Source organism: Harpia harpyja, chromosome 6, assembly GCF_026419915.1.
Source record: "Harpia harpyja isolate bHarHar1 chromosome 6, bHarHar1 primary haplotype, whole genome shotgun sequence".
NCBI lineage: Eukaryota > Metazoa > Chordata > Aves > Accipitriformes > Accipitridae > Harpia > Harpia harpyja.
Window position 1 is genome coordinate 8,697,075 of NC_068945.1, and position 21,638 is coordinate 8,718,712.

The 21,638-nt window shown below is 43.2% G+C and overlaps 1 protein-coding gene across 1 annotated transcript; it reads left to right on the forward strand.

Moving 5' to 3' along the window:
- Positions 1-345: 345 nt before the first annotated feature.
- On the forward strand, positions 346-21,361 carry FKBP4 (FKBP prolyl isomerase 4). The gene is made up of 10 exons (XM_052789682.1): positions 346-614; positions 4,286-4,430; positions 5,708-5,850; positions 10,368-10,488; positions 11,034-11,190; positions 12,544-12,634; positions 12,981-13,064; positions 13,773-13,958; positions 14,493-14,732; positions 18,726-21,361. Exons 1-10 carry the CDS (start codon positions 531-533, stop codon positions 18,822-18,824), a joined length of 1,350 nt encoding a protein of 449 aa, XP_052645642.1. The 5' UTR covers positions 346-530; the 3' UTR covers positions 18,825-21,361.
- Positions 21,362-21,638: the final 277 nt, after the last annotated feature.

Genomic DNA, 21,638 nt, shown 5'->3' on the forward strand with positions numbered 1-21,638 from the left:
CCCTGCTCCACCTGCGAGAGGTGGGCGCACCTGCCCCGGGCGCCCAGCGCTGTAAAAGCGCGCCCTCCCTCCTCTCCTGAATAAACTCTTCCTCCTCCTCCTCCTCAGCTCCCCCCCCCCCCCCCCCGGCCGCGTAATACCGCCAGGCGCCTGCCTTCCCCCTCCCGCCCCGCCGGCCGTGGCCTCTCCGCCCCCCCGGGGCGACGCGCACTTTCACCCCGGCCCCTGGCACGGCGCGGCACGGCCGGGCGCTTTGCGGCAGCCCGGCCGCCTCTCTAGAAACTTCTCGGTCCCTCCCTCCCTCCCCCCGTCTCGTCTCCTCTCCCCTCCCCTTCCTCCTCCCCGCCGACCGGGAGCCGGCGCTGCGGCGAAGGCAGGAGGGAAGGAGGCGCGCGGCGCCCGCCCCCGTCCGCGCTGCTCGGAGCCGGAGCCGGAGGCGCAGCGAGGCGCTAGCCCCAGGCCGGTCCCGACGCCGGCCCCCACCCCGCGAGGCGGCCCTTCCCTGCGCAGCGGTGGCAGCGGCGGGCGGGATGACGGCGGAGGAGATGAAAGCGGACGGGGCTCCCATGGAGGGGGCGGACATCACCCCCAAGCGGGATGAGGGCGTCCTCAAGGTACCTTGCGGCTGCGGGCGGCCGCTCCCCGTCCCCGGACACCCCCCCTCCCTCCCTCCCCCCCCCCCCCCGCACTGACTCGGGGGCCGGGGGGGAAGGCGACCGCGGGCGGGTGCTCCCCGGGGCGCTCTGCCCCCGCCAGGGCCCGTTCCGTCCCCTGAGGGGAAGGGGGACAAGGCCATTACCGGCAGGTTGGCGCAGCCCCGACGATTAAATAGGAACGGTGGCGCGCGCGGGGAGGGCGGGAGGCCGCCTCCGCCGCGCACGCGCTGCCCCCCCCCCCCCTACAGCGGGGCGAGCCGTAGCCCGGGGGCTGCCCACCGGGAAACCCCGGGGGGACGGGCGGCCTGCGGAGGGGAGAGGCGCTCCTCGCTGCGTTGGGTTTTTTTCCCGGGGCTGGGGCGGGGGGGGGGGGGGTGTCCGGGTCCGCCCCCAGCACTCGGGGGGGGGGGGGGGGGGCTGGGAATGGAAGAGGCTGGTGTGGGCAGGGCACGTGCGTGTGGCGGGCGTCGGTAGCTGGTGCTGCGCTGCCCGCTTTCGCCTGTCTGGAAGAGTCTGAAAGCGGGGCTCTCCATCTTGGTCGGAGCAGCCTCTCAGACCTGAGATGGTGCATTGCACACGTGGGCCTGATGCAAAACGCAGCCCGGCGGCAGGGGCCGGAAAGGCTGCCCGCCCCTCGGTTCAGCTTCAGTGGGAAAACCGGCCACTAACGGAGCGTGCAGGTGAGGGCGGCGGCGGAGCTGGCCGCAGGGCTGGCCGCGGCCGGGGTCTGTGCCCCGTACCGAGCGTGCCGGTGGACTGGCTTCTTTCCTTTGTACTGGGAAGTCGGTTGATAAGGGTAGCAGAATTTATACCGTGAGGGGGAGTTGCACTGACTTCCTCTGTCAGATATTTCCTATTTCCATATCTCTAGAAACTTCTGTAGTCTCGCTTAAAAACTTCAACGATCGCTAGAAGCGTTTTTTAACCGCAGCGAAATTTCAGAGTTACGGTGTTCGGGAGAAGAAAAGCGGCACCGCAGCAAAGGCAAAATTCTGGTTTTAACCTTTAGAGCCTTCTGGCTTTAAATTCTGGGTTCGTCACAGAGGCGCTGTCTCCAGTTCAGGAGGGGTATCAGGAACCAGATCAAAGATGTGTGGTTGGCTTCCATACTCCGCTTTCCCATGTTTCCTGCTAACCTGCTTTGGTGAGAGTTTCTATTTTTTGCACGTAGCACAGTATCAGGTTAGAGTTCTAATCTGCCTGGCTGCCCGGGAAGCTGACTGCAGGTCTCCTGCATCTCAGATCCCCGGGCATGGTAAAAGGCAGTGACTGTCTGCCTACTCCATGCACTACCCACCTTTTGATGATGGAGAAGCAGCAGGTGATTTTTTTAAAATCAATTTTTTAAAAGGAGGGGAGGAGAAAATACTGGCAAAAGAACTGAGGTTGTGAAAACCTCAAAAAAGGTGAGATTGTGAATTGATAAGGCAAAAGACTAGAGGTCATGAAGTCCAGCCTTCATGGATTTTATTTTTCTAGTAATTGCCAGAGTGCAGAATACACCCGTTGAAATCAAGGGTCTAACTCTGAACTAATTTACACCAGTTTTGTACTGGTATCATTGCACTGATTGTAGGAGAGGTTTTTCTATTTGTTCATTAGCTTTGTATCGGAATGGTATCCAGAGGTTTTTACCTGGTATTGCTGAATGTGCTTGCACTATTTCTAGTGTGAGTATTTAAGCTTAGAAATAGAAATACTTGCAATCACAATATGAACAGAAAAATCAGGTTTCTCCATCTGAAAGGGAAATGTAAACCTTATGGAAAATAGGGTTGCCCTATTGCGTATATGAAAAAAGGGAAACCTGTCTCTTGAAAATGAAATAAATGCAAAAGAATAATATCATATAGATACTGAAAATGAGATACTCACTACTTTGGTGTTGGATAATTTGGTATGACACTACAAGAATATGGCATTTGGAAAAGCTTAGTAAATTTCCATTAAATGCAGTTATTATTTTGAAGTTATTTCAGATCGGCTGCTTTAAAATTACTAGTTTGAATCTGCTTTTATATATATATGTATCTAAGCATGATGTAGTTTAGGTTGATTACCAGATTCATGTTATTTTCATATGTCTGTGTTTCCTTATCTCTGGGAGAGTGGTTGCTTCAATTTTTGCTGTTCTTGGGGGAAAAATCAATAGATTAGTTCTGTAATGCTAATAACTGCTGTAGCACTGAGGTGGTGCAGGGTAAGAGGATGGTGTGCTGTGTGAGGTCAGGCATCCCTTTTTGCACTGAGCATTCTCTCCCTAGGAAACTGAGCAGGTAGTATTTTTTTTCTGGGGTTTTTTTGTTGTTTTGGGGGTTTTTTTTGTTGTTTTTTTTCCTCTCTCTTATGCATCTAGTGAGGTGCTTTCAGCTTGTTAAGAGTCTGACAGAAGCTGTCTGCATTGCCTCGGCTTTGGGTGGAGGGTGCTGGCATTTCTGTCATATAGTCAGTTGTGGGGATGGTGGGAGGCAAAGTAGGAGATTGCAAGAAGTTGAGATTCGGGAAGGAGACTTCCAAGGGTCTGCTTCCTTCAGTGAAAAACATGAGTGGTATAGAAGCATGACATTTTTATAGCTTTTCTTTAAAGGAGGGACACCGATCCATGCTTCTGTATAACTGCTCTTGAATAAGTGTTTATCTTGTATGAACAGTATGTTTTCCAGATCTCTGTAGATGCAGGCAGATAGGGTCCTCCATTGGTTCCCTTTTGTCTAGCTGAAGTAATGCAGAGCTTTGGCTCCGCGCTAGGTGGTTTCAATCAGTATTGGAGGAAACTCAAATTTGAACTTCAGGAATCCTGTTACGGGCAAGGCTTCACATCCTTGCCCTATGAGATACGTCAGTATTACTCTCTATTTTTATATACATTTCAAATGAACACCAGAGATATTGGCCGATCTTGCTCTTTGTATAGTGTAGATTTAGTTGATACTGGTCTTGGTAGCTAGGCTGGGGAACCTCTTGAGAAGAAAATAAAATCCTTGCAGCTGTATGTGAAATTGGGGTGCTGGCAATCTGTGTCAGAGTTGTGGGGAGACGAAATTAATACAACATAATAATTCCTAAGTGTTAAGTTTGTTGGCTGCTACAACTAACCTGTGTTGGGGTGAGATTCTGTTAACCTTTGTTAAACCGTCTGGTTTAACTCGAGTAATCTCAGATTACATGTTAGAATAGACTTTGCATGGAAAGAACCAGCTCTTTCTTGTTTAAATACTTCGCCTAGAACACCAAACTCAGGGGTAATGGTAGAGTGGTGGTGAGGAAAGTACTTGAATAAAGCAAAAAGCCCTGCCTAATGCTTTACCTGATTAAGTTTCAAGATCATTTAAAATCTTCCTGAGGAAAGGTAAGTGACATGGCTAACTATAGATGCAGAGATCTGTGAGCTGGTGCCAACTGTTGCCAGATAAGTTCTCGTATCACAGCAGAGCCGTCTTGAGGTTCCTGCATTTGCAACGCTGCTAATCTGTAGGCAGACTAGTCAGTCCATGTCCAGATAACTGAAGTAAACCTGCAAATCCTTTATCTACTGAAGATGATAATGCATGCATCTAAGTAAATGGAATTAATGTCCACTAGGCATACCCAGTTTTCTTCATCTTAATGTTGCTTACTGTTTTTCTCAGGTTGTCAAGAGAGAAGGCAGTGGGACAGAGTCTCCGATGATAGGTGATAAAGTGACCGTCCATTACACAGGATGGCTCCTTGATGGCACAAAATTTGACTCCAGTCTGGACAGGAGAGACAAATTTTCATTTGACTTGGGGAAAGGTAATGTCTTGTGTCTGGTATTGAACAGTTTTGGTAATAATTGAGATGGGATTTCCTTGCATGTGTGGCTCCTTTGCATGTTAAAGTTGCTATTTAAACTTGTTTTCAGAGCTTAAGGTTTATTCTCTTAGAATGGCCCAATCAGAACAGCTCTGAGATTTTTCTGAATGAGAAAACTGTGTAGCCCTGTGATGAGGCCTGCTGAAGAATTCATGGGCCTTAGACAAAGCACTCCAGGGGAGCAAATTTGCTTTGAAGCGTAGTGATAAAGGGTAGTTAAATAGCCAGAATGTGCATTTTGTTGGTTGTTTTTTTTGGCAAAGACTCAAATTCAGGAGTACTTAATTGTGACCAGATACTGGGACAAGGTGCACAGGGGCAGCTGTCAGCTGCAGCATGATGAAACGTACTCCTTTTTCCCCCTAAGTTCCCAAATTAACCCAAATATGAATCTTGAAGCAGCGCATCTCTTCATTATCAAAAGCCTTCATTTTTTTTGAATGCAAAAATCGAAACATCCTTGTTCCAGTAAATCTTATTACTCAGTCTGAGCTGCCCCTGGTAGTTCCTTACCTGCTGCTTTTTTATTTGGGAGATAAATTCTGCAGTGTACTGAAATTTGAGATGATATGAAGTGTACCTATTAATACTAAGACTAATAGGAAGGCTGCTTGATTAAGTTGAAAGGAGCAGCAAGTAGGAGAGCTTGAGTGAGAGAGAGGATTTTGTTACTTGAGGATCCAGCTTCTGTTTACTTTCGGCTTTAGAAGGAATACTACTTCTGCTTTCCTCCCCATTTCTGTTACAAGTGCATGTAACTTAGTTACCACTCATGCTACTCTTTGCCAACTGATAAAGTACAGAGAGAAAAGGCTTGTTGTTTTGGATTGTTTTCAAAATACGAGCAGGCAATCTCTCACCCTAAGACCTTCCTCTTTGAAGGGTTTATTGTTGTTTCCTCGCACTTGAGATTGTGCCAAGTGCTTCAGGCTGCTCTGTTCAGATGACTTATATTCTCTATAGGTGAGGAAGTAAGGGGAGGAAAAGAATCACTACACGTAGAATGAAGAAATTTAGCCAAATTTGGGTCCCCATGTAACTTTATAATTTGATTAGGGTTAAAACTGATGTACATAAATCAGAGTGAGCACAAGTCTTTCAGTATTTTGCTCTTGTCTTAGCTTTTGTATGATAAAAGTGATGATGCTCAGTTTCACAGCTGATCACACCTTTCATGTATGCCTAGCAATTGTGTGACTGAAATTTGACTTGCATAGGTGAGGTGATCAAAGCATGGGACATTGCTGTGGCAACTATGAAGGTTGGTGAAATCTGTCGGATTACATGTAAACCAGAATACGCCTATGGCTCAGCTGGGAGCCCCCCAAAGATACCTCCCAATGCTACACTGATTTTTGAGGTAAGTGAGAGATGGTCACTAAAGCTGTATGCTTGAAAAACAAACAAAAATCATATTTCACTGTAGAAAATGTGTGATGTAGTATCCTTTCAAAACAGGAATGTTAGGTTTTCTGAAGAGAAAAATATGGTCAATTAGGGTAATGTGGGCAAAGCATAAAGTTCTAGTCTGGCTGCAACTGATCAGCAATGGCTCAGGTTCCCTTATTTTGGAGTTTTTTAAAATACTTGAATGTTTTCCAGTGTTCATAGTTTTAATTTTACAGTTACAGAATGATTCACTGTAGGAGAGTGCAGGTTGGGAGAGCGGACTGTCTCAGTGGCAGACTCTGAAGTAGTTGAAAAAACAAAATCTGTAATCCTCTTTCCACTTGATAATACTCAAAAGTAGTGATACTTATGTTAAACATTATGAAGTTTTCAACAACAGAAAGAGTAATTAATGTCCTCAGTAATACATTTTTCATACTTTTTTGTGTTGTCTTTGCAACATGAATGCAATCTTTTATGAGCTTTTGGGGGGAGAAAAGAGATAATTAGCCCATATAAACTGCTAGAATATAAAGTGTATTTGAACAGCCCTGCAACTATGAACTCTGTTTTCTGTAGAGCTGTGCATTTTAATAAGCCTTAAAGCACCATAAGAACAGTTTGGATTCAGGTTCTTTCTTGATTACCAAAGTCTGTCTGTGGATGCAGGCTACACTGATAAATCTTAAGATCATAGAAAGTAATTTGTACACGCTTAGTCCCTGTGACAGATGGAGCAGTCTTGAGTTTGGTGTCTGGGTAACATTAGTTTTACAATTCACGTGGACAGTTAGTCTCCTTGGAGGTGAGCTGCGTGTCTTGGTGAGCATGGAGCTGATTAGCATGGGTATTTCTTAACGTCACCAGCAGAAGACAGAACTTGTTTCCTAGTGATCTTTAAGGTATCTTCCCCCCCCGCCCCATCCCCTTCCCAAAAGGGGGTGGAAATAGCTGCTGTGTCTTGTGCGTTATTTTAGTAGTGACAGTGGTTGCTCAGAATGCTGAGACTTGGGTTTGGTTTTTCCATACAGGATGATATTAAAGCTGTTCCTGGAGCATGCTCTGACAAACAGTCTAAACAGTGTTTTGGGAGGATATATTTTTGCTATCATTGAAACAGTTCAATTTTCCAAGAAAAAATCAATTGCACCTGAGAGAGGGCAGATGGACTCTTCCTAAGTGTGATTTTTAAAATTACTTCATTCTAAAATACTTAATCAATGGAATGGACTCCTATGTTGGGGGCATAAGGAAAGTTTTTAAGCTCTGATGATTGCTCTAAGATTGAACGTTGTATCTAGTATCTGAGGAAGGTAAAAACAGCTTGTGGAGTAGGGACTGAAAGCCTGTTTAGATTTTAATGGAAACGATGAGCATCTGTTAAGAAGGGTAAATTAAACATAGTTGGATATTGTATTTGTATTACATTTGGATAGTGTATTTGCATTTCTTTTGTCCCTGAACTTGTGAGTACTAGCATTAAAGATGTATTTTGTGCGGAAGTATTAAAAAACCTACTGCCAGCAGGTAGTATCCCAAGCCACTAAGGTATGAGAACGTACTCATTTTGAGTACATCAAAATTAATGCCATTATTTCTGCAGTTGACTGTTGAAAAATAGTATCTTGTAAAGCTGTTCTTAAACAGTATTTTTTAAACATACAAATCTGAAGATACTCATGGCTTATTTATATTGGATCAAACTACACGTGCTTGGAATGCTGTGTGCTTTGCACAAATGCGAGTGATACTGAGTGTAATATAGGGCAGGATTGAAAGGGCAGATAAAAACACTAACACATTTACTGTGTTCTGACCTGATGATTCAAATGCAAACTCTAATGTTTTTTGGGTTTTTTTCCCCTACCCCTCCACCTTTTTCTGCTCCCTTCATTTTGGTTGAGGGAAAGGAAAAAACAAACAGAACTTCATTGTAGCAATTATTGAAGAAGTTCAGCTTCTCTGCTTTTTACTGTCCACGCGCAGTGTCTCAAAGCTCAAGACCTTCTACTGTCCACGCACAGTGTCTCAAACCTCAAGACCTTCTACCTTGGCAGCATAATAATGCATTCTTAAGGGCTTAGCACTAGTACACAGGATGCTACATCATTGTCCTGCAACAAGAGATAATAATACCTAACCTTTTGATAAATAAAAGCACTAATTGCAAGATGGGATTTGTTTCATGAGAGTACTAGTGAGTCTCTCTGATACAGTCATCCAGATTATTCACTTCCCACTAGGTTTTTCTTAATGATGCCAGTCTGACCTGTCCATCTTCTAGGTACTGTTTAAATAAAAGGAGTGTTTCATGCGTGGCCCCTGGTATCCCCTAATGCCTGCCTGAGCAGTAATATTAGAGGAGGAAAGGGAGAAAGAAAGAAAAGCACTGAAGCTGCCCATGATGGTTTTGTGCTTCCTTAACAAAATGGCCTGCAGATGACTGGCTACAACAAATAAGCAGTGCTGGGTGTGTCCTGAATTGGGGGGGTGGGATGGAACTTATATCCAGAAAGTTTTCCTAAGTTCTATTAGGTAGGAGTGATTTCTGACAAGTATGACTCTTGGGCATTTAAAATCTCTTAAGCTTCCACTTTCTTCAGTCTTGCTCCTTGGTTTCCTTTTTATTATTTAAAACAATGTCAGCATGGTTCCTTTGCAAGTGCCGTCACCATACCAAAATTTGTCCAAGTTGCCTTAAAAAGGGCCCTCTAAAACTTAAAAGATTTTGTAGCTATGTCATCACCACATCAGCATTTCACTATGACCTGAAATAATGGATGTCTTATGGTTTGGTGTTTTGGGGGTTTTTTGTTTGTTTTTTTTTTTTCTTCCTCATGATTGCTTTTGCTGAGCAATATAAATAGATTCTTCAGTAGAATACTGTTGTTCAGGTTAAAAAAAAGGGGGGGGGGGAACCTCTGTGATCATCAGTGGGATGTTCTGGAATGACTTAGCTTGCTTCAGACAGACTGAAGAGAAAGACCAGAATATTACTTGTTATTAGGTATCCATCAAAATACAAAGTGGAAATACTCTTTGTGCTGGTGAATATTCAATTCCTTTTGCATTCCAGGTATCTTAAGTCCAGTGTCATGAACCTCTGCAGCATTAGCCCTGAACTTTTTTTTTTTTTTAAAATGAGGTACTTAGTCTAAACAATGCTGATAATAATGGCTTGCTCTTTTGTGCTGTTTTTACTATTGTTTTACTCAAACATAGGTTAGCAAAAGATTATTTTTCTTAATTGCATAGCAGCAACACAAATTTCTTTTGTGACTAGACTATTTTTCCATCTTATCATGGTACTCCCGCTTCACACTATGATTTGCATTAGAGACTTGGGAGGGCGTGTAAAGATTCAGGCTGGATAGTTATCTCCTACAATAACACCAGCTCTTAAAAATTCTAAAGAATTCATTGCAGCAACAACTTTAGATTAAAGGTGGGCCAGATCATGGTTTTGTTGTTTTATCATTCTCCTGGAAATAATTTTTTTCTGAAATGATCCCACAATACACAATGACAAGGCAAAACTAGAGGGGGAAATGTAAAAAAAAAAAAAAAAGTAAAAAGAGAACACTAACTCTGTTCAGGCATGCAAGGGAAAATGACACAGAAGTCTTGAAACTGTTGTCCTGTGGCACAAGAGTAGGAGGATGAAGAAACAGGTGGGGAATAGCTGAAGTCTGAAAAGGTATTCTTGAATTTCTTTTAATATTGCAGGACAAGCATTTGGAATCAGTTTGGGCTCCATTCCATGCACTTTAAAGTTGATCTGAATTTGACCATAGATGGAACTAAGGGTATAATCAGGACTTAAGGATAAGGATTGCATCTTTATATTTAATTTTCCTGCTCTTTTTGTCCTTGCATTACTTACAAACCTCTCTGGCCCTTGGATGCAGTGACACTACCGGTGACTCTACTTGACTGTAGAGTAAGAGGGAGTGACAGCTGCTGATCAGTGTGGTAGCACTACAAAGTGGCAGCTGGGAGCAAATTCTTCCTGGCTTAATGTGTTCAAAAGGTATTTTCCCTCATTAAAAAAGCAAACAAAACCTCAAGCCCAAAAACCATTATCCATACTTCTGCCTGCAGACATTAGTAAAAATACTATTAAAGAAACCAACAGGATCTTTTTTTGCAGTAGTCCCCAAGCATTGTGGCTCATGTAAGCTTTATTCAGAAGCCAGGTTCACAGTCCTTTCAATTATAGGATCTAATTCGTAGTATTGGGGGACCAAGATTGCTGGAGAAAAAGGCGTAAAGGCCTGAATATAATCTGAAACTCTTCAGTAGGTTTCCATCCAGTATCTACTGAATACAGCATCTTCATAGCCTTGGCTATCTAATATCTTGCAGGACATTAACTAAGATAGTGGCTTCCTGAACAGTTATAGTTTCAAAGATCTCTGGAGAACAAATCCTGTGAGTTACTGAACTGATGTGGTGAGAATAAATGCACGGCTTTTCTTCCCTCCACAGATAGAACTTTTTGAGTTCAAGGGGGAGGACCTCACTGATGACGAAGACGGTGGCATCATCCGAAGAATCCGTAAAAAAGGGGAAGGCTACTCCAAGCCCAACGAGGGTGCGCTTGTAGAGAGTAAGTATGTTACATAAATAGTAAATGGGTTTACCATGTGAGAGGGCAGAACCTTTTTCCCAATCTACAACTCGGAGAGCAATATGTGGCTTCTCTTTCCTTTACCAAGTAACTTAACAACCTAGAGTAAGCTTTCATTCTCTTATTTCTAGCGAGGTCTACATTTTCCAGCAGCAACTGTCTTCTCCAGAGATACTGAATCAGATAAAGTGCTTATCTGATTACGAAAGGTTGATGAGTCTGATATAATATAGTATTTCCATTTGCTAAGGAACAAGAAGGGAAATAGTTCTGGTGCTTGTTGGAGTGAAAAAAAACCAAAACACAAAACACAGATGAACAAAAGAAGTGTTTATTAGCAGTAGCAACTGCTAGTAGCAGCAGTTCTATTTGTTGCCAGTAGCCGCCATGCATAGGTAGCTGTTAAAAGAGAAAAGACTCTTTAGGAGGTTTTGGTACTCCCTATATTACCTGTGCTACGTTCACCTTACCATAGATAGATATGTTCTGATTTTTCTCTGGGTTGTTCTGTTTTATGTTACCAGTCCAGTTTGAAGGCCGATATGGAGATCGTGTTTTTGACAGGCGGGAATTGCGGTTTGAGATCGGAGAAGGTGACAACTATGATCTTCCTCATGGTCTGGAGAAAGCAATTCAAAAAATGGAGAAATCTGAGGAATCCGTGTTCTATCTCAAACCCAAGTATGCTGTTTCTGATCTTTTGATACTCGAAGGGCTTATACTAAGCAGCTGGCCAGAATGAAGTGTTTTGTTATAATGCTCTTCAGCTTTTTTCAGTGCTGTAGTAAAAACCTGATTAGCCCCAAAAGTGTGATGTGTGAGAAGTACAGAGCTAAGATTGCTTTGCCACTTGGATGTGAAGTAGTAGCACTCCAAAAGAAATTTACTTAAGTCTCTATAGGTTGGTCTCAGTGAATGTTAAAAAAAAAATACTGTTGCTCTCTTTAACTTACATTTTCGTGGTACCTCTTAAAGAAACAGTACTTACTATAAAGCAGTGCATATACAGATACCTAAAGAACAGCCTCAAAATAGGAAAAGGGCTGAAGAGCCTTCTGAGCAGCCCAGTGCGACCAGATAGCTAGTCCTTAGGTGATGTGGTTAGTAAAAACTATCAGAAATCCTTTGTTAGTAGAAAACATTCACTGGTATTCTGAAAGCCTTTTGGAAGAAGACCTTCAAGATTCCTGTGAGATGCAAGGCAAAGTTATATCCAAACCTTGGACCATTATGAGAACTCTGTGAGACTTAGAACAGCTAACTGAGAGGTATGACCGTCCAATATTGTAAACTCAAACAGTCTTGGATATAAGCAGAATTTTCTCTTTACAGTGAGAACACATCTGAAACAAGTGGAGTTTGCACTGATTGTTTCCATCAAACTTTAATTCATTTCGGTTTTTGTTTTAAGTTTTTTAAACTAGAACTGAACCTGAAGGGAGAAGAAAAGCAAAGCAATCTGATCTTGAGCGTTTTCCTGCTAATATGCAACTTCTTACTGGAGTTGCAACACAGAACCTTTCTATAGGCATTTACTGTTTATCAGCTGATTGGCAGCGTGTTAAGTATACAGCTGTTCACTTAATCTCTGTGTTTATTGTTATCTTTGCTTTTCTGAGAGTAGTACTAAAATACAGGTGCTCTGAAGGAAAGAGTCTCAGGCAATGAATATGAAGCAAGATGTGTATAACTTGAAAGTCTTTGTTTTTTTTTTCCTTGATAGAGAGATACTTTTTTTTGTTTGTTTGTTTTTTTTAGCTTATGTGAAGTAAAAGAAAGTTAACTGGTAACCTAGAGATTAACGAAATTAACCCCAGCTTTCTCCAGCTTTCTTCTACCTTGTCCTTGCTAATTTTAGAATACTACCCAGAATTCTTGAAGCCTTTATGTCTTGTAATAATGCTGTATAGGCATCCCAGATTTGCATGTGGTTTTTCCCTCCAGCTTCCTATGTAGCACATATGGCTGGATGGATAGTTTTGGAACTCTTTTTTGTTGTTGTTGTTTTGTTTTGTACCCCCCCCAATCTTACAGCTATGGTTTTGGAAGTGCTGGGAAGGAGAAATTTCAGATCCCTCCAGATGCAGAGCTACAATATGAAGTGAAACTCAAAAGCTTTGAAAAGGTAGGAACAGGAGATGAAGTCCCAAAGAGATTGGGAGGTGGGGGAAGAAGCGTGGGTGCAGCTTAAACAAGGATGATGGAATCCTTGAATGTTGATCTGAAATAGGGAAGCCACTGTTGACGGAGATGATGACATGCTGGGAGCTCTTGGCTGAAATTGTCCTTGTTCTTACTGTAACTCTGTCCATTGCTGTCAGTGTCTCTCCTGCTCTAGCCCAGTTTCCAGTAGCAGTGCAAAACTCTGCTTTGCCAAACCTATCTCTGCCATACTGTTAGTGGGAAGCAGCATAGCCACTTGGTTTGCCCAGAAGTTGTATCATTGACTACAGCTGTTCCTGTTTGGGTAGGCTAAGGAGTCTTGGGAAATGAACACAGATGAGAAGCTGGAACAAAGCTGCATTGTGAAGGAGAGAGGCACGCAGTACTTCAAGGTAAATTACAGTCCCCAAGTAATAATAGCATTTCTTAGTCCGTGTCATGAGCTGATAATGATGATTGCAGCTTCTGTCATTTCAGAGTGGTGTTCATGGTATTCTCTGTGATGTTTTACAGGGAGGACTGGAGGGGAAGGTGTCTTAAAAAAAAAAAAAACAAAAAACAAAAAAACAAAAGAACTAACTCTGCAGGGAGTTAGTTCTCTCTCAGAGCTGTTTGCTGTACCTACAGATAACTTCGGGGCATACATTGAATGGTACCAAGGTTACAGTATTTAAGTTAGTGCTGTGAATGAACCATATTCATTTGGGTAGAGAAGTGTGGAGAAGCTGTTTCAAATAATTTGACCAGCTAAAGGCAGACTTTCACATTATCTTCATGACATAGCAGTAGTTGTGCTGTTTTGAAAATGCCCCTTCTTCCTTGTTTTGTATCAAAAGTTGAATATAAGGTGGGAGTTGAGAGTGAAGTATCAATGCTGGCCTATACCCCTAGCTTTAGTGGGGGAACCAGTAGGTATTCCTAAAGATTTTCTGATCCTATGGTGGAATGGCTTTCAGAAGTAGTGTATTTTTGATGATAGAAGTTATTTTCTGATTGAATTATTTTTTCCAGAGCTATTGCTCAAGGTAAGCAGAAGGGGCAAGAGGGAGATAAAAGTTACTGTGATGAGCTGTGTGATAATTGAATTGCCTTGTTTACAGGAGGGGAAATACAAACGGGCAGCATTGCAGTATAAGAAGATTGTGTCATGGCTGGAGCATGAATCAGGACTCTCTGATGAGGAGGATACAAAAGCCAGAAGCTTGAGGCTTGCTGCTCACCTTAATCTAGCTATGTGCCATCTCAAGCTGAAGGAATACTCCCAGGCTTTGGAGAACTGCAACAAGGTAGTAAGGGTTTATTTATTTTTAAGCTGCACAAGCAATCTGACAGTTTATCTCTCGCTTTAACAATTTGAGGGACACCAGCCCATGTGGCGTTCAGCCTTTCTTGTCAGGTGGCAGTTGGGTAGTACTGAATACACAATGTAAAAATATCCAACAGGTTATTTTCATAGTTACTGTCCTTTGAATATCTTTTACTAAATTCCTGCTACATTGAGAGTATTCAAGTATTTAGAAATTAGAAACACTGAGATGTGGTGAAGGTAGTCATGTTGGCAAAGGTCCTTCAAAGAGCTGGAGTAGAGCCAGGACTAAATCTTAGACTTGCTGGTTCTCTGTCAAATAGCCTACTATATTCAGTCCTCTTTGTACTTACTTCAGCTGTCTTCAACTTGCCTTATTAGTAAGCCCTGACAAGACTCATAAATCTACTTCAGAAGGTACAGTTTCTAGCAGTCTCTGGTGTTCTGACTGCATCTTATTTTAAAAAAAGAAAAATTATTCTTGAATGTGGTTTTGTTTTGTTTTTTAATGCAGGCACTTGAATTGGATAGCAACAATGAAAAAGGCCTCTTCCGGCGTGGAGAAGCACACTTGGCTGTCAATGACTTTGAACTGGCCCGGGGAGATTTCCAGAAGGTGATACAACTTTATCCAAGTAACAAAGCTGCCAAAGTGCAACTGGTAACTTGTCAGCAAAAAATACGGGAGCAGCATGAGAAAGAGAAGAAGATGTATGCCAACATGTTCCAAAGGCTTGCAGACAAAGACTTAAAGGTAATTAACACTAATCCAGAAGGCTACAAGAGGTGATGTCACATGTTAGACAAGGAATAGTGTTTTAGGTATTCAGCTTACTACTTAGTACAGATAAATATAGTGGGAAAACACTCAAGTAGCTTCCTCTGGGGGGAAAGCCTGGAAATAGCCAACAGTCAAAATGATCAGGCTGTCTTGTTTGAACAAGACCACTAGTGGTACCAAGCATTGCACAGAATGCTTCTCCTTATTTCAACTGATTTTTGCGACAGACCAGTGCTAATCAGAAGGCAATTGAAGTGATGGGATGCAAACATGGTAACGTTCAAGAACTGAAAAAAGTGCCTATTCTCTTTGAACTGATTGTTCTAAAGAACGGTCTGTTCTGGTGCCTGGGTGGCCTATCTACTGAGACCATCTTGCTTCTCATGGAGACATTACGAAGTGGTTGATGCTCTCCATCTCAAATGTCACACATTGATTATGAAGTGTCAGAATTCGGGCATTCAGAAGATTCGTTATTCTACTGTATGGACAGTTTTCCTACTAAGCTTTCACTAGAATTTTAGTAAATACTAGTTCAGTGAACAAAGGCAATATTTGAATACAAGTTGTAACAAGGTTGTATCAGCTAGCAAGAAACATTCAAAGTTACTGGTGAGAATCACACATACTAAGAAAATGTTCTGTTTGTTTTCCTTAAATCTGATGGTCCAGAAGGACTAGGTAAACCCATAACTTCCAAGACAAATCTGGGATTTATATCAGACCCAAATTTTCTCAGTAACGCTGGGAAGTGCAGAAGTTTGCGTCTTGTGAGGTTATTTTCACAGATCTTTGTGTCTGCCTTTCCAGAATATGCATCGAGAATCTAAAAAATTGTCAGACTTTGGTATGTCAGTTTCCTGTGGTTAACTGTGTCAGTGAGTCTGGCTGGAGGCCCACTGTCCTCAGATAAGCAGATCCTCACAATTCCGCCATCTCAGACTGTTGGCTGACAATTTCCTACATGAAACACTTCACAAACCTCTCTTTTTCTCCCCCTCCCCAAATCTTCCAAAATGAGATACATCTGAAATCAGTTTATCTACCAGGGACAATGGGAGATGTATTCCATTCTTCATCTCTTACTCTGCTACAGTAGTCATATAGTAAGCATAGGGCAATCACCCCTAACTGGATGGTTTGGTGGACAAGCTGTTCTGTTTGTGGCTTTTTGGTTGTGTGGTTTTTTGTTTTTCTTTTTCTCTTTAAAGAGTAGCAGTAGTTCTGTGGATTTGGTTCTGCTTCTTATGGAGGAGTGTAAACAAACACATAAATGCACGCATTCCCCACTGATTCTGCAAGGAAAGTGTCATTGTCCGTGTAGTTACGTATTTGGCTAAAGCAGCTTGTTGTCAACAGTCCTTGCTTATGGGAGCCTGGAAAAAAGTATTCTGTCCTTTTAGTCATTGTCTTGTATAGCCACACTGTACCTTAATTTTTGGTAGGCTTTAATGAAAAATCTCAGGAAGATAAAAGATACAGCATCTAAACTAGAATTATTTCACTGTTGGGCATCTTTTGAAATTGCAGGTTTTAATTGCGAGCTGTCAGGCTCTGCTCTGCAGGTTCCTTTCAGCTAGCATAGCTGCTCGGAATCTAGCTTCCTGCGCTAGGTCTGGGACACAGCAAGATCTGCTGTTCAGAGAGGAAAAGTGGATTGCTGAAACAAGCTATATCCACTAGAAGTACGAAAGGGCTGCCTTTGTGCTTTTCAAAATGTACACCTCAACCCCTAAGACAGTTGGCAGAGTTGTAGTCTTGGCAAAAGGCAGACTCACAGTCTTTGCATTGCGCACTGTTTGGGATACTGCAAAGACATGGCACTTAGTTCGAATTTTCCCATCTACTTTGGATAGAATCAGCTTATAGAGTCAGAGTCATTTAGGTTGGAAAAGACCCTTAAGATCATCGAGTCCAACCGTTAACCTAACATTGCCAAGTCCACCGCTAAACCATGTCCCTAAGCACCACGTCTACACGTCTTTTAAATACCTCCAGGGATGGTGACTCAACCCCTTCCCTGGGTAGCCTGTTCCAGTGCTTGACAACCTTTTTGGTGAAAAATTTTTTCTAATATCCAACCTAAACCTCCCCTGCTGCAACTTGACGCCATTTCCTCTCATCCTATCACTAGTTACTTAATAGAAGAGACCAGCACCCACCTCACTACAGCCCCCTTTCAGGTAGTTGTAAAGAGCAATAAGGTCTCCCCTCAGCCTCTTTTTCTCCAGGCTAAACAACCCCAGTTCCCTCAGATGCTCCTCATAAGACTTGTGCTCCAGACCCTTCACCAGCTTCATTGTCCTTCTCTGGACACGCTCCAGTACCTGAATGTCTTTCTTGTAGTGAGGGGCCCAAAACTGAACAAAGTATTAGAGGTGCAGCCTCACCAGTGCTGAGTACAGGGGGATGATCACTTCCCTGCTCCTGCTGGCCACACAATCTCTGATACAGGCCAGAATGCTGTTGGCCTGGTTCATTATTCTCAATAGTATGGATGATTATGGCAATATGCATGTGTTTACATTGTTTTTTCTCGGAGCCATCTGGCCTAATTCAGATTGATGTGATTTTAATTGAAATGCGATCGATGGAACATGGAACTGTAAACAAAGGACGCTTACTCCCCAGGTCAGTCTTGGGGATTTTTCTTGTGAGAAAACATGTTTTCCTGTTAATTCATCTATCATCTTGCTTTACTTGAGCTCCAACAGTTTCTCTGTTAGTGGTGGTGGGAGAAGTTCAAGAGTTCTGGAGAAGAGGGTTTGTTTACCAAGCTGTCATCTTATTGCTAAGAAAGCAGCTTGGACTATATAGTTCTGAAATTCCTGGCATCTGCATATATTATGGTCTGTTGAAGTTTGACAGCCACTCTTGCATCAGTAGTTCTTTTCATGAATTCAAATAGTTCACATATGTAAAGTGTGAATTTTTAAAGGTCAGGATGTTTATCACCATATCTTAAGCCCAGGATTGCTAGCTAACAGATTTTCTGTGGAGAGGAGACTTCGCTCTCACATGGTTCACAGAATGCTTCTAAGGATGGAAGGTTGACCTTTGCCTGGATGTTCTTTGTGGTTTCTTGTTGCAGCTAAGTTGATGGAACGTTTTAGTTTAAGGATTCCGCCCCTTTTTCCCCTCTTATTCCCCTCCTTCCCCCAACAGTGCATGCTTATGTCCTTCCTTGTTCTTGTTTGGTTCTCTTCTAACCTTACAATAAAACAGATGGTTCAGGGTGCTCAGCTGACAGATGGAATAGCCATTGCACTATCTTTTGAGATGAGCAGGACAAGACATTTCTACCTCCCTTTCCTGTGTTTGAAAATTATTTTAAGGTCAGGATGTGCTGGTTATGTCCTATTGTAAAAACTGACCTCGGACCCTTACCACATGGCGCTCTGCCTTCCACACCTGGAAGATACAGCAAGGAGGGGGCTTTTAGAGCAGCCACCTTGTCAGATTAGTTTTTGTTCCAGCTAAGCTCTTACAGAGGACATCCAAGTGACAGTTGTCCAACAAAGATGTTTCTTCCTATCTCAAGTCCAAGTGTGCCTCATACAAGTTGGGGGTGGGGGCAGGGTATGGGAGTTGCTGAAATTGAATCGCATTGAAATTGAAGCAGGACAAAAGCATTTCTGTGCAGAAGCTTCCTAAATGAATTTCAGTTTGTGGGAGACCACTTTCTTATACGTCCCAAGCCTGTTGCACGCCACGTTATGAATCGTAGCCATCTGATGCCAGTATTATTTCTCAGCCTCCTCTAAACGGCTTCTTGTTTCTTAGATGCAGAAAAAATGCAAAGAAATTTTTGGTTTCTCTTGGCTGAAGGTCCTGATATCTTAATTCAGTCTTGCAGGGAGACCAGGTATCCAAGTGATAAGAATCAAATAATGTTTGTGGTACTGTTCGCAAATGCTAGCAATTTTGTATAACAAAGGAATATATTTTCTTTGTCTCTCTGTTTAGTCAGCTGCTACTCTTCAAACCAGCCACACTGAGGATGCAGAAATGAAAGATGAGCAGAATGGAGTTGAAGATAAATCGGAAGTTGACACAGAAGCATAAAAACAAACCCTATTCCATTAGTTTTGTAAATGAAAGAATTTCCAGTGAATTAGACCTTTATTTTTCTACCTGGTTGGACAGTGGCTTCAGGGGAGCAGAGGCTGAAGCCACCATGCCACCATCAGTTACAGCTTTATATGTCTGTTGAAGAAGCTGAGTGGCAGCATAAATCTGGTTTAATCCTAGGGACTTTATTTATTCATTCAGCCTCTGTTGCTGTTTGGGTTCTGTCTGGATTTACTCTGCTTGGTTTATTTGCATTTTGCCATTGGTGTTTGTCTCTTTCTGGTTCCAGCTCACTTTAATCCCAGGTTCTGCTTCCTAAATTTATTTCCTTGATTTCTTTCAAGTAATCAGCCTTTTCCAGGAGTCCTCACATGAGACTTGAGAACAAATTGACGCTCCCAGTTTTTCTGCCTTGGGATTGCCCCTTCCCCCTTGTTCAGTAGGGAGTCCCTTCCATTAAGTGTTGTAACCTTTCTTGTATGCCTCCTCTTTGCAAATTGCTGAAGGTGAAGACTGTGAAGTCACAGCTTAAGTAATAAAGCTCCAATTAAACTCAAGAAAACAGAACTTTTCGTGGGTTTTTATTGGAATTTGCACAGAATTAAGAGAATTTACTGTCCTTTGGTCATTCAGCGTTTTCTCATCCACATAGCTGTACAGTAGCTGCAGTATCTGATTGTTTTTTAGTGTTGTTTGTTCATTGCCTTAGAAAATTCCCACAACAATTGATACAGTATTTACCCATATATTTGCAAAAGGGGAAAAACATGTTGCTGAAAATTGTACAAAAAGCAAGTCTGTAACCTATGCATAGAGCTTATTTTGTGTTCGTATTGCTACGTTCCTCTTCACCCTCCACATTGTAAAACTGGACCAGAAAAAAACCATTTATTTTTACCCAAAAGTGACTGGCTGTGAAGAGAAAATAGGTGATGATGGTTTAACACATTACAAATACTTCTAAGTCCTAATGAACTACAAACTTGTGAGCAATTCTAATGTCTGCTTATCCCCATTCACAAGAAAGCTATTACTTGATATTCTGCTTCGTTCTGCAGTATGTTGTGTGTCTTGTTCGGGGACTGGTGTGCTTTTGGGTTCTGTGTGAGCTTTTTGTTGGGGGGGGGGGGGGTGTTTGTCTGCAGGCATGGCACATAGTATTCAAACTTGCCTTCTCTGTTTATCCTGTTATGTAGTGTTAAACTCAGCATCTCCACTGTCCTGACATCCTCTAGCAGCCAGTAGGGATGCTTTTTTGCCTCCTCTGCAGGAGGAAGGTAGATAATCTTCCTTTCAGATACAAAAATGGATTTTTTTGCAGTGAGAAAGATGTTTTGTCTTTGCATGGCACGGGATGGGCTGGAATTGTGTGTATATTGCAGAGATTAACATGAATGACATCTGAAAATCTGAGTTCCTGGTCTCCTTTGCTGTGAGAAAAGTAGTGTATGAGCGCTTACTGGTGAGGCTCTTACGGGCCAGGAGGTTGCTGGTACCTGCCCCAGCAGGAGCGCCGGCTTGGGCCTGGCAGCTGCGTGACCGAACCATCACCAAAGCAGTAGGGCCTGCTTGCCATGCTGTCCAAGACAAGAAGTTCCCTGCCTGCGGCTGGGCTGGAGCTAGGCGAGGGAGCTGCGTGGTGCAGCAATGCCCTCGGCTTCACTGGGGTGGGAGAGGGACTGGGGAAGAGGCAGGATGAAGTGCTTGGTAGGTCATAGCGTTTAAGGAAATGCTGATTTGACTTGCTTAGCAAAATCTTAGCGTTGCCAGGTAATGCAGGTGCTTTTCACGGGTTCTGACTCTCAATAGGATCAGCCCTGTGGATGTGCAAACTGTTTCACCTTGTACCAAAGCACGGCTACCTCTAAGGGGAACGTTACAGAGCGGTGACAACAAGGTGTGAAGAAGGTCTGCCAGCTGAAGTTACCAGAGGGGATGTTCAGAGACAGCAGAAGAGTAAGGGGAGCAGGAATGCAAAGGAAGGGTTCTTCTTCTCCAGCAAGGAGATACCTTGATTTGTTGGGAATTGTTACTGGAAATAATGAACCCCTGTGGCTGAAACTGTTGTTGCTGTGAAAGTAAGCGTAGGGCCATGTCCTAGTGATAAATTTCTAATTCTTGGAACAACAGTTTTCAAAAATCTCCCACAGGGATGACAGTTCTTCAACCTGTTTTTGAAAGCAAAAAGTGAGATTATTTCTATAGCGCGTCTAAACAATTCCTGAAATCAATGGTGGATATGTTAAGTGCGAGCAATCTTGAAATTACCATTTTGCCCTCCTTGTTAGTATATAACGAACTATGAAACGTTTAAGAATGTAAATCAACTAAGGACACTAAACGTGCCCTCTTCAGGCAGCTGAAAGACGCTTCCATGCCAACTCTAAATATGGGTCTAGCTACCAGCAGAAGATGCCATGTAGTGTTTATCAGCGAGGTGATGCATGTAAACTTCAGCTATGAACTATTCATTATGTCCTTACGGAAAAATGCTTAAAATAAACAACTACAATACTGACTTTGTAAACCACCCCCACCTGTCTCTCTCAATCTATAAACCCTTCATCCCCTGCCCTATTGCGGTGACGGCCGTACCCTGCCTCGGAACGGCGGAAGCGTCCCGCTTCGCTGTCGTCTGCGCCAGCGGAAACAACCCCTCCGGGGCCCGCTCGGTGCCGCCGGCGGCGACCGGGAACCCCGCGGCCCCGGGGCGGGCACGCTGAGGGGGCGTGGCAGGAGGGCGGAGCCCCCAGCCGGGCCTACCGGCAGCGCCGCCCCCGCCCTCACGTGATTCCCCGCGCCTCCGCT

Bases quoted from the DNA above. Each gene is read 5' to 3' on its own strand.
- FKBP4 (XM_052789682.1), top strand. From the start codon at position 531: ATGACGGCGGAGGAGATGAAAGCGGACGGGGCTCCCATGGAGGGGGCG. The intron at 4,431-5,707 runs GTAATGTCTTGT...TGACTTGCATAG, and splicing joins TTCATTTGACTTGGGGAAAG to GTGAGGTGATCAAAGCATGG. The intron at 14,733-18,725 runs GTAATTAACACT...CTCTCTGTTTAG, and splicing joins TTGCAGACAAAGACTTAAAG to TCAGCTGCTACTCTTCAAAC.